Source organism: Macrotis lagotis, chromosome 1 (genome assembly GCF_037893015.1).
Source record: "Macrotis lagotis isolate mMagLag1 chromosome 1, bilby.v1.9.chrom.fasta, whole genome shotgun sequence".
Taxonomy (NCBI): Eukaryota; Metazoa; Chordata; class Mammalia; order Peramelemorphia; family Peramelidae; genus Macrotis; species Macrotis lagotis.
In genome coordinates, this window is record NC_133658.1 from 572,917,500 (window position 1) to 572,933,368 (window position 15,869).

The following is a 15,869-nucleotide window of genomic DNA, read 5'->3' on the forward strand; positions in this document are numbered from 1 at the left end:
AAAATTCATTTTTTAAATAGGTAGCTGTGCTGTGTCCCTGTAATCCATACTTAAAACATTCTACCTGACTGCAAATTATGTTCAAAATATTTTGAGCTTCAATATGATTGTTTGGTTTTTCTTTTTTCTCCACCTCCACCTCCCAATCTATCTCTGTACCTCGATGGAAGGCACCTGTCAGGAAGTAAACTCCATACCTCTGTTGACCACAGAACTCTAGTCTATACTTATAATTCCCCAACCAGCCTGCTACTTTTATAGGAACTATCATTATATATATTATCTTTCAGAATAGGTCACAAAATTTCTACTATCCACTTTCATTTCAGAAGACAATGAAGAGTCTTTAGTCTCATCTTACCAAGTAGAATCACTGCAAAATTTTCCCACTACTCCTGAGATTTATGGAAAGAGCCCGGGAATATTTATTTCATAAAGATACAGGCATGCTGATCAGTGTTGTAGTTCAATAATTTTTCAGTCACATTCTACTCTTGGTTTAGGGTTTTCTTGGCAAAATTACTGGAGTGATTTGCCATTTCTTTTTCTAGCTCATGTTACTGATAAGGAAACTGAGACAAACTGGGTTAAGTGACTTGCTTAGGGTCACACAGCTAATGTCTGAGGCCAGATTAGAACTCAGAAAGAAGAGTCTAACTGACTCTAGACCCTTTATCCATTGCTGTGTCTAATACTGATTTAGTTTTTCCTTATACATTCTTAGGAGAAATTTAGTTTCTTTGCCGGCCTGAAGCTCTGGCCAAATTTACTTCCAAAATATTGCACAAATGACCAGGGTCTGCACTGCATAATCTATTTTTGTATAGCTGCTTTCAAGGGACCTGAATTTTCAGAAGGTAGGCTCTTAATATGGTGTCTGACACATAGTAGGTGGTCACTGACCAGGTTAACTGACTGGATGCTCATATTAAATCTTGATTTAAAGGGGCCCTCTAATGAATGTTCTCACTTCACTCCAGCCTCTCTCCCTTCAGGCTTCTTCTCTCATAGCTCTTCTGTAAGATAAACAGACTCCACCAGCCCTGGAGACTTTCTTTTTTTTCTTTTTCCCTCCTCTCCCCTTTCTTCTTCCACTCCTTTATCCTGCCTCTGTGGTTCAGCCCCATTCCTTCTTCTCCTTAGAAGTCCCTGCTGGCAGCTGACCGCTGACTTTCTCCATATTCTTAGCTGATAATGGAGAGAATGAATGGGACCTTAGCAGATCCACAACCCCTCCGGGCTTTTCTTGTTAGCGTTGTTGCCCTTGCAGACTCAGTTTGACTTCTAGCCATGCCATGCTGGCTCTCTCTTCCACTCTTTCCCCCATCTCCCTGTCTGAACTGCTATATATCATCTAGAGCTGTTTGTTCTTGGCCATCAACTCCCAGGAAGTGGGGACTGCTAGGGCCATGATATTTTTTTGTAGCACTCCTTACTGTTGGAGGAAGCTTCCTTTATTCTCCCTTATAGGGAGATATAGCAGATAGGGCAGGTATTATCTCCAATTTATAGATGAAGGGGGTCTTAGCAAGGGAATGTGACTTGTCCCAGGCCATACAGTGACTTTTATAGTTGAACTGAGACTAAAACTGAGACTAACTTGAGTCCACTAGCCCATATTGCCTCATTAAATATAAGATATAGTATTGAATCTTTTTGTTTGTTTGTTTTTTTGCAAGGCAATGGGGTTAAGTGACTTGCTCAAGACCACACAGCTGGGTAATTATTAAATGTCTGAGGTTGGATTTGAACTCTGGTACTCCTGACTCCAGGGCCAGAGCTCTATCAGATCTTAAACAGTTTACAATCCATCAAGGTACTCTGCTGTATAGTGGTAAATGAAAGTCATTTTTCTGGAAAACAAAAACATGTATCCACAAGATACTTTTAATTTTAATTAATCAATTACCTGTTAATTAAGTAATCAGTACTTTACAAGTTCTTTTAATTACAACATACTTTTAAGTTTAATTAATGAATTACTCATTAATCAATTAATCAAAGTACTTCTAATTACAATTTACTTTTAAGTTTAATCAATTAATCCACATTATTAACATTTTCTCTTAAGACTAGATAATCAGCAAAACAATAAATCAAGCCTTGATTTGTAGCAATTGCTGATATCTGAAGTTTAAAATGCTTACACTGAAAATTTAACAACTAGCACTAATGAAGTGACCCCTGAATATACCCCTCTTATTAATCCCATCTCAATTCAGAACACGGCATCCTTATTAGGTGAAGCAGTATTCTAGGGTACCATAGGAACAAATGATATGGATGAGCAGTGGGTCAAATGACTTCACAGGGAGGTTTCTTGATTTTGCTGAGGTGGAAGCTGGGGAGGGGATTTCATTAAAATGCAATAACCTGTTACCCTGCAATAGCATTGGTTTGGATCACTTCAAAGAGAGCCTGTCCGCATCTGGGGTCACCTTGATTCATCCCTTGAACTCTGGCATTCTCTGCTTTGCTTTCTCTTCTTTCGGGGCTTTTGAAGAAGTCTGTGACCTTGTTTAAAGAGAAATCTGGATTGGTAAATAAAAATTTGCCACTTTTAAAGGAAGATTGTTCACTATGTGAAACCTGGGTTTTAATATTGGATCTACCCCTAATGATTTGGGTAATTTTTGGCAAGCTTTGTAACCTCCCTACAATCTTAGTTTTCTGATTTATAAAATAAGAGGACAGGTTAAATGATCTCTTAGGACCCTTCTAGCAGTCTGATTCTGCAGACATCTCAAAAGGCTAAGTGCATTTTGGGGAAGCTATTAAATCGTCAGACTTGCATTAAGTCTTTGGAGTCACCCTGTACAATTCTATGATTCTGTTATGGATGGAAGCTTAAATATTTGACTCTTTTACCTTCCAAGTTCACTAAAAGATTCTTCTAAGGTATCATGAAATTATTTTCCCAGTTTTTCTTATTGGTTATTACTGGGGGCTAACTTGGAAGGGTGAATAATCTGTGTAAAGACAGTAGAAGCACCCTCCAGGGTTGGGGTTAAGAGGCAGACAGCCCTTAAATCCTGCCTCTGATGTTTATTAGATTTGTGATCTTTCTGAGTCTCGGTTTTCTTAACTGAAAAATGAAGATAATCAGAGTTGTTGTGAGATGCAAAGGAGACAGTGTAGGAAAAGATCTATATAAACCTTAAAATATTATTTAATGTCAGTTATATATTAATGTAATGGCAGTTCCCAAGGTAAGTAACCATACAGACATCTCCTTCCTTCCTTTCTTCATCTGAAGATTACATTAGCTAATACTATGTCAGATGCTTCACTAAAATAAAAATTTACATAAAAATTGAATGCTTAATATTTAAATATTTGGTCAAATATTTTATTTATTTAAAGCATTCCCCTGATCTACCAATTTGATAACTAACCAAAAAAGAAATTTGGTTAGTCAGATACAACCTGCTCTAGATGAAACCATGCTAGTTCTTTGTGATCACTGCTTCCTTTTCTACATATTCACTACCCATCCCTTTAAAAATAGATTCTACAATTTAGCCAAGAATTGAGGTCAAGTTTGCCAACCTATAGTTTGAATATTCAGGGACACAGGCTGGCAGAGAAGCATGACAAATAATTAATTTTCCCTCATTATGTATCCCTGTCCTTGCCAACTCTGATTAGTTCCTGCCAAGCTGCTACATATTAACTAGTGTGTTAGGATAAGCATCTAATTAGTATAGATTTTCTGCCTATACAGAGGGACTGAGAACCAGGGTTTCAATTTTCAATTTTTTTAAACCAACTACACAGCAAATTTACAAGTATTAATGATTTCAACTCTAAAATGGACAAAATAAAGTTTCTAGGGGCCACAGTCCTTTGCTTGAAATCTGTATTTTGGCAGTAAGTAAAAATTTGAGATTTTCTGACTCCGAAGACAGGGAGAAAGATTAAGGTACTAAAGTTAGGAATAATCCAAAGGTTTTGATAAAAAAAAGCAACTGAAGGGGCAGCTAAGTGATGTAGTGGATAAAGCACTGAAAAAAGCAACTGAATAGATGAGTAGTAGAGAGAAGAGGTCTCAATTTACATTTTCTATTATTTTATGATCTTGTTCTCCATTTCCTCTCTCTCTCTCTCTCTCTCTCTCTTTTTTTTTTTTTTTTTTTTAGTTTTTGCAAGGCAAATGGGGTTAAGTGGCTTGCCCAAGGCCACACAGCTAGGCAATTATTAAGTGTCTGAGACCGGATTTGAATCCAGGTACTCCTGACTCCAGGGCCGGTGCCCCATCCATTGCGCCACCTAGCCACCCCTGCTCTCTCTCTTTTCTATAGAGCATTATCTATGAATGTGCATGCCAATGTTTAAAAAATAAAGCAATTTTCTAATTGTTTTTTAGAAAAAAGAAAATTTTGCTCTGGTGGACATTTTTGGAACTGTCAGTTACTGAGACTTGGAGCTGGAGTCTTAGTTTTCCAATAAAGAAGCTGTTCTCTCTATAAGGGAAATCTGACTAGCATTGCAGCCCAGGAAGCTGCTTCTTCCCTTTCTGCAGGTAAGTCCAAACAATCACCTCTATCTATGTCAACCAACAATTGTGACTCCAAAAATACATAAGTAGTAATATATTTTATTACAAGAGAAAGAGGAAAGATATGCATGTTGGGTCCCCTCTCATACAGAATGCAAACAAAGTCAATGATACAGATGAGGCTTTGGATATTTCCATACCTGGTAAACAACATGAAGTACTAACCATGAGGTGAAACTGTCCTAGGATACATATTCAATGCAGGGGAAAATACTAACAGATCATTAATTAATTAATAAGGCTTCAATTAATATATTTCACAATGCTCAGAATGATAAGGTTTTCTAGGTTTTTACTCTATTCTGGTCATCTGTACCCTCCGGCATCTTGGTCTATGGTGCTTTACCTAATTTCCCCTCCCATAATTCCTAAATTAAAATTATCCCTTTCACATCATGATTTCCCCATCACATTTGGATATATTGCAAGTTGACATAAGAAATTAAATGGGGGCAGTGGCTAAGTGGCACAGTGGATGGGGCACCGGCCCTGGAGTCAGGAGTACCTGAGTTCAAATCCGGCCCCAGACACTTAATAATGACCTAGCTGTGTGGCCTTAGGCAAGCCTCTTAACCCCATTTGCTTTGCAAAAACAAGAAAAAATTAAATGGGAATTTTTGGGAAGTTTTGTAGAAGCTTCAGATGACAAGTGATGATCAACAGATAACACAGAAAAAGTTTAGAAACTCAGAAATGTGTAATATATATATATTATTGTAAAATATCAACATATTTCACCTTTTAATATCATCATAATTCAGACTTCTTCTCTGGTATGAAAGAAGGGCTAAAAATTTTTATGAAGATTTTCCAGATGAGTAGGGTGAGGTTTGGGGCATCATGCAGAAGGGATAACTGTATTCTCTCTGTTCCCTGGGGAGACAATTTTAGTCTCAGATCCTTAGACCTATTCTTTGCTTCAGGTCTTTCTTAGCTAACTTTTGATGCCTTCCCACTTAAACTATCATGCATTATGAAGTCCAGTTTTCCTCATTTCTTTTCCTCTTTTCAGTCTCTCCCCTGCCCATCTTTTCACTCCTTAGAATTTTTCATTCACACTTCCAACCTAGTATCCTGTCTTTTGCCACAAGAGATTTTTCTCAGCAGTTCTCCTTACAGTTATCCTTTCCATATTGTAAGAGCTGTGGTGGGGGAGGGTATAGAGCCCCCCCTCCATCTGGAAAATTCACATAAAATTCCTAGAGGTAGATCTTTTACCTCCATTTTTCTTTAGGAAAGGACTTAAGTTTTTCTCATATGATACCAATCTTTACTTTAAAAATGAACAACAGTCCTACATTTCTGAGTTCCTAAACTTTTTTCTGTGTCATCTGCTGACCTTTGTGTGTCATCTGCAGCTTCTGCAAAACCCCTTCAAAATTTCCATTTAATTTTTTACGTCAGTATGCAATATATCAAAACCACAATGGTAGAAAATAGAGCTGTTAAAATCGACATTTTCGCCCATATGAGAACAGTGTATAAAACAACCTACCAAAAAACTGGGAGTTAAGGAGTATTTCTTTTTAGATAGAAACACCCTAATATACCTCATCTGGGAAATGGTATTACCCTTTTATTCCCATCACTGTTTATCCCTCTCATTTCCAAGGCACAGGAATCAACCTGGAGGAGAGACACAGAAGGGACTGGAGCCATGTTAGCCTCCTGGAAAGAAAAAGAAACAGTATTGGATCCCAGTAGTAATGATCCATCCACAGAAGAAGATGATGGGGAGCCCAAAGTCTGTCGTGTGTGTGGAGACAGGGCAACTGGTTACCACTTCAATGTCATGACCTGTGAAGGGTGCAAGGGATTTTTCAGGTAGAGTGAATATTTCCACACCAATGATTATCTTTTCACCACTAACCCCCCCTGAAATAGGAAGCAACCAGATTCTGGTTTGGCTATTCCACAAATCTAACATGTTACCTCATCATTCAAAGGGGGATAATCTATGAAGATATAGCGATAGAATAGATGTGAAAATTCTTTAAAAATTAAAAGTTTTGAAATTATAAAAATATTATTAAAATGTATCAATGAGGGAACAGCTAGGTGGCACAGTGAATACAGCACTGACCCTGGAGTCAGGAGGACCTGAGTTCACATTCAACCTCAGACACTTAATAATTGCTTAGCTGTGTGGCCTTGGGCAAGGCACTTAGCCCAATTGCCTTGCCAAAGAAAAAACAAACCCAAATTGTATCAATGACCCTAGGGATTCCTGAAGAATCTGGGCTGAGATCAAGTGGTCTGACCTTGGGGTTTAACACCCCACCCAAAAAAGGTCATTTGCTCTCTCTTTTTGGTTTATTGCCATATCCACAGTTTATTCCAGAAAAATCTCCAAATATATCTTCCTTCCTGCCTATATTTTCCAAAAAAGTAAAGTAATAGGGTTCCCAGCTCCCATATAAACACTCAGATTAACAAACCCTTATGAGTAGATGATGGCCTTTCTCTCACTCAACTGCAAATTTATAAGATGCAAAAGAGACAGGAGTCTATAAAAGATGAGAGAAAAATACACAATACATTCATAGAATGCTGTCTTTGGAAGCAGGAAGGCCCAAGTGAAAAATCCTACCTCTGACACTTATATTAGCTGTGTGACTTAACCTCTCTGTGATTGTTTCCTTCTCTGAAAATGAGGGGTTGTACTTTATGATCACTGAGCTCCAAATCTGAGATTCCCTAAGAGGGAACTGAAGGCGTAGTTCCTATTGAGAAGACACTTACGTTAAGAAGCAGCTAAAAGGTGTAGTGGATGGAGGGCTGGCCTGAGGTCATGAAGACTTGAGTTCAAGTTCAGTCTGATACTTAATAGCTGTATGACCTTGGACAAGTCACTTAACCTCTTTGCCTCCATTTCTTCATTTGTAAAATGAGGATAATAATTGCACCTTCCTCTAGTGTTGTTATGAGACTCATAGCACAGAGTCTAATCCAGAGTAGTCACTTAATGTATGCTTGTTCCTTTCTGGTGAATCCCTATTCTCCCAAAGGGTCTTCTACAGTCCCTTCAAGTACTATAATAACTCCTGGGGTTGCATTCCCCTAAGAAAGCAAAAAAGCCTTGGGGTTGTTGGATAAGGCAGTCATCCTTCTTTTTTTTTTTTTTTTTTAGGTTTTTTGCAAGGCAAATGGGGTTAAGTGGCTTGCCCAAGGCCACACAGCTAGGTAATTATTAAGTGTCTGAAACCGGATTTGAACCCAGGTACTCCTGACTCCAAGGCTGGTGCTTTATTCACTATGCCACCTAGCCGCCCCATTGTCATCCTTCTTTACAACCTAGATGTCTATTATTATTGATTTTTTGGAGCTTTCCTTCACCTCCTGTTTTGTTAAAAGACAGTTTTGCCTTTGCCATTCCTACCAGCAGATGCCATCCAATTTTATCAACTTCAATTTTTTGAATTCTTTTTTAATATTTAAAATAGGAAAAAAAAGCATTATTATCTAAACTAAATTTGTGTTTCCTTGTTATATTTTCTTGTGCAAAGAGTTAGCAATGTTACTTACAAATTCAAGACTTTATTTTGATTCTTTTGAATGTCTTTCTACCAGCAACCTACTCCAGTCCCCCAATGTATGTTGGAGGATTTATACTAACTCAGGAATATTCCTTCTATGGATCAGCCAGACTTCCGAGGCTCTCAGATTTGAGGCTATCCATTAAACCAAGCCCAAGGCTATCAATTCCTAGAATATTTTCTTTCTCTGACCAGAAAGCTAGATTCTGGTATCAGGCTAAGTCCCAAATGAAATTAAGTCTATTCACTATAGATGGGAATTTCAGAGGGCATGGTGGAAGGAAGAGGTGGAAGGGCTTGAAAAGGGAGATGGGTGGGTTAGTGTTAAGGAGAATAGGGACAAGAGAATGAGAATTGAGTGTTGAGAATAGTTTGTTCCTACGTGTTCATTGATTTAGTAATACGAGTTTAGGGAAGTGTTATAGATGGTAGAATTTGTTAGTACTGGGTAGCAGATGAAGAATAATGTTCATAGCTCTTGTTTTTCTCCAAGACTTTCATACATTCCTTTCACTTCTTTTCGGAAAGAATGTTCTCATTTAATTTATCCTCATTAAAAAACCCCAACTCCCCCCAAAAAAACCAACTCATGCTTCATCTAGAAATTCTAAATGATCTTTTGTCCAAGCTGTATTTTCTTTGAGGTTTTGTTTTTAAGTCTTTTGGTGCTATTCTCTTCTGGGTTTGTATCTGGGATAAGCATCCCTTTCTTCTGTTATCCTATTCTTCCAGTCCTACTTCCCAGATCTGGGCTTTATTTTAGAGCTAGGCTCTGTATTCCTCTAGAACAGACAAGGGCTCGCTGCTGTGGTTCAGAAAATGAACAGTGCAGCCTTTTTTTCTCAAGGTCTGACTCTGAGATCTCCTAAGTTTAGAGTTTCTAGTCCACCTCCCCACTACCCCATCTCCCCATTTTACCAGTTCCAAAAATCATCTGGTTTTTGTTCAGTTGTTTTAGTTGTGCTAAACACGATCCCATTTGGGGTTTTCTTAGCAAAAATACTGTAGTAGTTTGCCATTTCCTTCTCCAGCTCATTTTATAGATGAGGAAACAGACAGACAGGGCTAGTGACTTGCCCAGGGACACACAACTACAGTGTTTGAGGCTCAGTTTCAACTCAGGAAGAGGAGTCTTCCTGACACCTGTGCACTATGGCTTCACCGGCAGCCCTATAATAATTTGATAGCGACCCGATTTGTGCTCTTGTGCTAGACAAATGGCCTACTGTTTATCAGTTTGTTTTTCTTTAGCTTTCTGATCACTATTCAGTTTGGTGCTCATCTGAGATCTTTGTTGGAATAGTTGCTGGGAGATCCAGGCTGCATTGATGTCTCCTAATCTGCCATTTTGGCCGGGGTCCTTAAGGATCCACCTCAAAGGGCTGGTCCCCAATGAAGGGACAAAGGGATGAGGAGATTATCTAGTCACTCCCTTCAGTTCTTCTGGTTTTAACATTTGATACAAAGTTTGGTGACTCCATTCTTCTCTCCACTGATGTCAGAATCTTTGAATAAATGCTTCCAAAGTCTTTTGACCTCTCATTTCAAATTCAATATAATAAAGTGGAACATAAATTGATTTAGTCTTGACCAATATGTCTGACCTTCTCATGGCTTATGTTTTCTCTACAGTGGGGAGAGCATCAATTTTGCCTTCCCAGAAGGAAACGTGTGCCTACTAATTTTGTATGGTCTACTCACTATCTTCCCTCTTCTTTTCCTACTAGCGATCTGAATGGGTACTGCAGAACAAGACAGATGTATATGGTTATAGGACCTGTTACCTTGACACATTACAAATTCCCACAAATTTAAAGCTGTCTCAAAGTCCTAGATATTTTAACTGTGTCTTTTAACCTTGGTAAAGGTAATTGATCTCTTGATGATGTTTGTCCATTGTTCTTGAAGAAGATAATGAATGACATCAGAGAAGTAATGCCATGGCAAGCAAATGAATTGTATTTAAGTGAGGAGATGCTGCATTAAATCTTTCTCCTCCAGAGCCATCTGGGTCCAGTGGCCAGATATGAATCAGGACCGACCAGAGATATCTCTGGATGCAAGGCAATCAGGGTTAAGTGACAAGCCCAAGGTCACACAACTAGTAAGAGTCAAGTAACTGAATTCAGATTTGAACTCAGGTCCTCCTGACTCCAGGGTCAACACTGTCCACAGCACCATCTAATTGATCTCTCAGCCTCTTTGTCACTGTCTTGAGATAGGAGAATCCTGCTAGACCGATAGATGAATATGCTCAGAGTAGTGAAGGGTAGTAGGGTAGGAGGGCTTTCCTTGCCTTCTCTTCTCTCCCTCGAAAATCCTGCCATGATCCTCAGCCCTTCTTGGGGAGCTGATATAGAATTGTCCCTCTCTGCCTCTTCAGGTTTAAGATTTCCTTTTGACCATCCTTTGGAAGAATCTCTTTTCTCTGCTCATGTGTCCACTACCAGACAAAGGGAGAGAAAACTTTCCATCTCCATGGAAACATTGCCTCCAGGACTATCCTCACAAGGAGATGGAAGGTTGTTGCTAGGCAACAATTGGGGAAAGGGGGAAAGAGGAAAGGAAAAGGCAGTCTTGCTTAAAGGAGCCTATCTTGAGAAAAGAGCTGCTATATAGCTAAAGAAATCTCTAATGGGCCGGGTCATCGAATATAGAGCCAGCTGTTACCAAAAAAGTGCCCATTTTCCTGAGTTGAAACTTTTTTTTAAGATAATATTTTTAATTTTTTTTCTTTAAGGCAATGGGGTTAAGTGACTTGCCCAAGGTCACACAGCTAGGTAATTATTAAGTGTCTGAAGCCAGATTCCTGATTCCAGACCGGTACTCTATTCACTGTGCCATCTAGTTGCCCCCCTGAGTGGAAGCTTTAGGAAAGTTATGTACCAAGCAATAAATAAATGAATTAAAGAATAAAAATTTTGTTCTTAAGAGAAATCTGGTTGTTTTCTTCTTATTCTTCTTCTTATCTGATTCTACAGGGAAAGACAATTCAGTGCTTAAAAACTGAAATAGTCTTTTGTCACCATGTTTGATACCTTAAAGGCAAGACCTAGATTCAAGTCTAAGCTCTGCCATTTACTATGCGACCTTGGGCAAGTCACTCTATCTATAGAAAGGTTTTTTTTTTCATTTTTATGGATATACTTTATTTTTGTAACCTAGTCATTTCTGGATAAAACACACAACTACTACTTTCCCAATCACACAGCTAAGCAAAAAACAAAACACCATAATTAAGGACTCCAATTTGGCTGTATGCAACATTCTACTTTTGTATTTATCCACCTCTCAGCCAAAAGGGTGTTATCAAAACTGATAATTACAATTTCTCAGAATTCAGCTCTTTTAAGTGATTATTCTTTTACATTATTGTTACAACATATATATTGTTCTTGTTCAGATTACATCATTCCATATGAGTTCAAATAAGTCTTACCATATTTCTTTAGTCCTCATAATTTCTTACCTTGAAATAACATAAATTCATCTTTCGTTTACTCTGCTTTGGAAAAAAATGGGCTACATTGGGAGGCAGGAAGTTCTTTACTGGAGGTCTTCAAACCAGGACTAGATGACTCCATTAGGAATATGATAGAAGGGGGTGGCTAGGTGGTGCAGCGGATAGAAAGCCAGCCCTGGAGCCAAGAGTACCTGAGTTCAAATTCGGCCTCAGACACTTAATAATTACCTAGCTGTGCGGCCTTGGGCAAGCTACTTCACCTCATTGTCTTGCAAAAAAAAACCTAAAAAAAAAGGAATATGATAGAAAAGATTCTTGTTCGGGTTAGGCTTGAGTTATAACTCCAACATTCTCTGAAGTTCCTTCCAACTGTGATTCTGCATTTTCCCTTTCTATTACTGCCTCTTAAATTTCGTTATAATTCAGGTATTATATTGAAATTGATTTTTGAGGTTTTATTTCAGATTCTACAACTTTGATGAAGCTATAGTCTCTTAGTGTCTTTGTTGGTTCTCTAGGATTCTTTAAGTAAGCTATCACATCATCATCAACTAATAGGGATAATTTTTAGTCATTTTCTTTTTCTTGAAAGGTAATGGGATTAAGTGGCTTGCCCAGGGTCATGCAGCTAGGTAAGTGTTAAGTGTCTGAGGTCAAATTTGAACTCAGGTCCTCCTGACTCCAAGGCCAGTACTCTATCCCCTTCACCACCCAGATGTCCCTTAGTCTAGTTTTCTAATCATTATGCCTTTAATTTCTTTCTTTTATCTTATGCTGTTTCTAGCATTCCTAAAACTATATCAAATAATAGTGGGGAGATTAGGCATCCTTGCTTTACTCTTGCATTTATTGAGAAATGTTTTAGTGTATGCTTATTTTGCTTATTTTAATTATAAACATACCTTTTTAATGATATTAAACAAGGTCCCTATGTGCATATACTTGTAGAGTTATGTATGTTTTTTGTGCAATTGTTGGATTTTTGGCACAAATGAGTGTTTGAACTGAATCTTGAAGGAAAACCAGAGATCCCAAGATATTCATGTGAAACATGAGTATATTCCTGACTGCCTAAAGGACAGTCATTATAAAAGTCAAGAGATGAGAGTTGGAATTTTGTTTGTGAATCAAGTTGGTCAGAATGACTAAGAAGATGACTGTATTGAAGTATAAGGATGGGAGTAATGTGTAGATGAGAAAGAGCCAGGTTGCATAGATTTAAATATCAAACAGAGAAGTTTATATTTGATCCTAGAGTCAGTAGGGAGCCATTGGATTTATTGACCAGGGAGAATGGGATGGGAGGGTAGCATGACCAGACTTGCATTTTAAAAAATCACTATAGTTTCAGAAAAATCACTTTGATCACTCTGAGGAGCATGGATAGAGTAAGGAGAGATGCATCAGAGAAACAGAATAGGAAATCATAGTTTTCGTCTAGACAAGAAAACAGGGGTCTAAAATATGTGAGCAGAAGGATGTGAAGAATGTGGTGACAGAAATGACAAATCTTTCAATTGATTCCATATGTGGAGGGAGAGATGGAGAAGGATACTAAGGCTACAAGTCTGGGTGACTGGAAGGATAATGGTAACCTCAAAGGTACTAGAGAAGTTCAGAAGAAGTCTAGGTCTGGAGGGAAAATAAAGAGTTCTTCAGAAATGTTGAGTTTGGTATAGCTATGGGACATCCAGTTGGAAATCCAAAACTAGAGCTTAGGAGAAAAACTTGGTCTGGATAGTTAGACCTGGGAGTCAGTTGTAATACTGATGTTACTTGAACCCATGTGAGCTGATGAGGTCATTAAAGGGAAAAGTGTAGGGAGAGAAGATAAAGTGGCTCAGGAAAAACTTGGGGATACACTCACAGTTGGTGGGTTTGGCAAGGATGATGACTCAGCAAAGGAGACTGAGACGCAATGCAACCACAAAATCTCCATGAGGGCAAGGCCCAGACTCTTCTCTTGGTAGAGTTAGGCTTACAGTCAATCATCCTCTAGGCCATTTTCCATTTTCCTTTTTCTCAACTATTTTTGACAGAGGAAAATATTCTCAGTTAAGGCTCTGCTAAGAAAGGTGACTCTTCCAACTGATGAGGTCTTCCTGAGACCCAGAGTCCCTATGTGTGAACAGATGGAATGGCACTCAAGCTTGTTGTTCTAAACTGGCACTGATCCTAGTACCACATTCTCTTTGCCTACAGGAGAGTCATGAAACGTAATGTCCGGTTGAGATGCCCCTTCCGGAAAGGTGCCTGTGAAATCACCCAGAAGACTCGGAAGCAATGCCAGGCCTGCCGGCTCCGCAAGTGCCTGGATAGTGGAATGAGGAAGGAAAGTAAGTACTGAAACTGGTAAGGGAGTGTGTGTGTGTGTGTGTGTGTGTGTGTACTTTTAAACAATAATCAGTTAAAAAAAACCTTGCTCATTTTTCTACTGCAGACACTCACAGAGTTTGCCATTTGTTGAATGGTAAAGTGTATACATCCTTTATGAGGGCTGAGGGGGCAATGAGCTGACTGGGGCAGCTTAGTGACCAGGTCCATGACACTCCCCTGGAGATGTCATTATCAACTGTCTGGGCCTCAGTTTCCCCATCTGTAAAACTAAGAAGTTGAACTAGAGCAAGGAACTCAATCTTTGTGATGTCTTTGAACCCCTTTGACCAACTTGTTAAGCCTATAGACTCTTTCTGGGAATGTTTTTTAAGTATCTAAGATAAAATTAAGGATTACAATTATCAAAATATTTTTAAAATATTTAAAAGGTTAAAAACTACTGCATTCTAGATGATCCAAAGTCCCTTCCTACTGATATTCTATAGTGAAGATGATTCTATAATAAAATGGGAGATCATCTGAATGGCACAATTCCATTGACTTATTTTGTCTCTTAAGAATGTCTTTGATGTTCATTTTAATTTATTTAAAAAGGTAAGGAAGAGGGGCAGCTAGGTGACACAGTGGATAGAGCACTGGCCCTGTAGCTAGGAGGACCTGAGTTCAAATCCGGCCTCAGACACTAAATAATTATCTAGCTTTGTGACCTTGGGCAAGTCACTTAACCCCCATTGCCTTGCAAAAAACCCCAAAAAAATAAAAGGTAAAGGGGAGAGGGGTAGGTAGTTGGCACAATGGACAGAGCTTGGGTCCTGGAGTCAGGAGGACCTGAGTTCAAATCCAACCTTAGACACTTGACACTTTCTAACAACATGGGCAAGTCACTTCACCCCAGATGCCTCACCATAAAAATAAAAGTAAAAATAGAAGGGAGAGTAGCTTAGGGTACAAGGCCTAAGGACCTGCATTCATCTAGGGGTTTAGTCTTTAATCTGTCACTGTCCTTCTATTTCTCAGTCCTACCTCTTCCATCTGCCTCTGCTTTTCCCACTCACACTCTTCTCCCTCCTAGCACCCAACTCACTTACCTGGGTTTGTCTCACCCTTCTGGAGTTAGAAGAATGGTTAGACTGCCTGGGTGGCCAAGTTGCTGTCTATGATCCATGAAGCTTAGAGAGCCAGTGTTTATACTTCCCCCATCTGCTGGTGAGTTGACAGGCTTCAAGGGTTCCATCTTAAAGAAGTTGGCCTCAACCATATGATTATTCAAGCCCCAATTTATGTTCTCAGGGCCTGACCCATCCCTTGACACAACTTCTACCACTGCTCACCTAAATCAGTTCAATAAAGAGGACTTTGTAGGGTTTTTTGAAAGAACATAGTGATGATTGGTAGCTTCTAAACTATATTAACAGATTGACTTTTTGTGTAGGACCTTTCAGTTGCTCTCAGGTTGGGGGAATCTATTTTTCCTAGATAGGGAGAATGGAAGAAGGGGAGAGTGATATAAGGAATATTTCAGGCAAATAGTCAAACTTTATGGGGAAGAAAAAGAACTGGAAATCAATCATGAAATCTTTGGGACACTAATCTTTTCACATTGTAGATTCATTCATTCTTCACTGATTCATAACATTTGGGTCTCACATATGGACCCTTTGAAAGCAACACTTGAATAGATGCACTTTGTAAGTCAGTATGCATTCAAAAACACAGTCCACAAGCCCTGACCAATACCTTAGTTTTCAGCAGATCAACCTTTCAAATGAAAAGATATTTAGTCAAATAACATAATAATATATGACGAGAAAGATCTCCCACATACGTATTGGTGTATACTTTCTCATAGGTTACCACATATTATAGAGGAGTACCCATGTACAAGGAACACACAAGTTGTTGTTTGTTCTTCCTTCTGCAAGAAGAACATGACAGACAAGTGAATTGTATTTAAGTGAGGGAGGACTGTGCAAAG

The 15,869-nt window shown here is 38.8% G+C and overlaps 1 protein-coding gene across 1 annotated transcript in view; it reads left to right on the forward strand.

Moving 5' to 3' along the window:
* The window catches only part of NR1I2 (nuclear receptor subfamily 1 group I member 2), a 45,953-nt gene that overhangs the window by 17,844 nt on the left and 12,240 nt on the right, over positions 1-15,869 (forward strand). The window contains exons 2-4 of the mRNA XM_074214589.1: positions 4,367-4,522; positions 6,171-6,382; positions 13,760-13,893. Coding sequence (XP_074070690.1) covers positions 6,216-6,382; positions 13,760-13,893 — 301 coding nt within the window. The 5' untranslated portion in view covers positions 4,367-4,522; positions 6,171-6,215. The remainder of the gene's footprint in view (positions 1-4,366; positions 4,523-6,170; positions 6,383-13,759; positions 13,894-15,869) is intronic.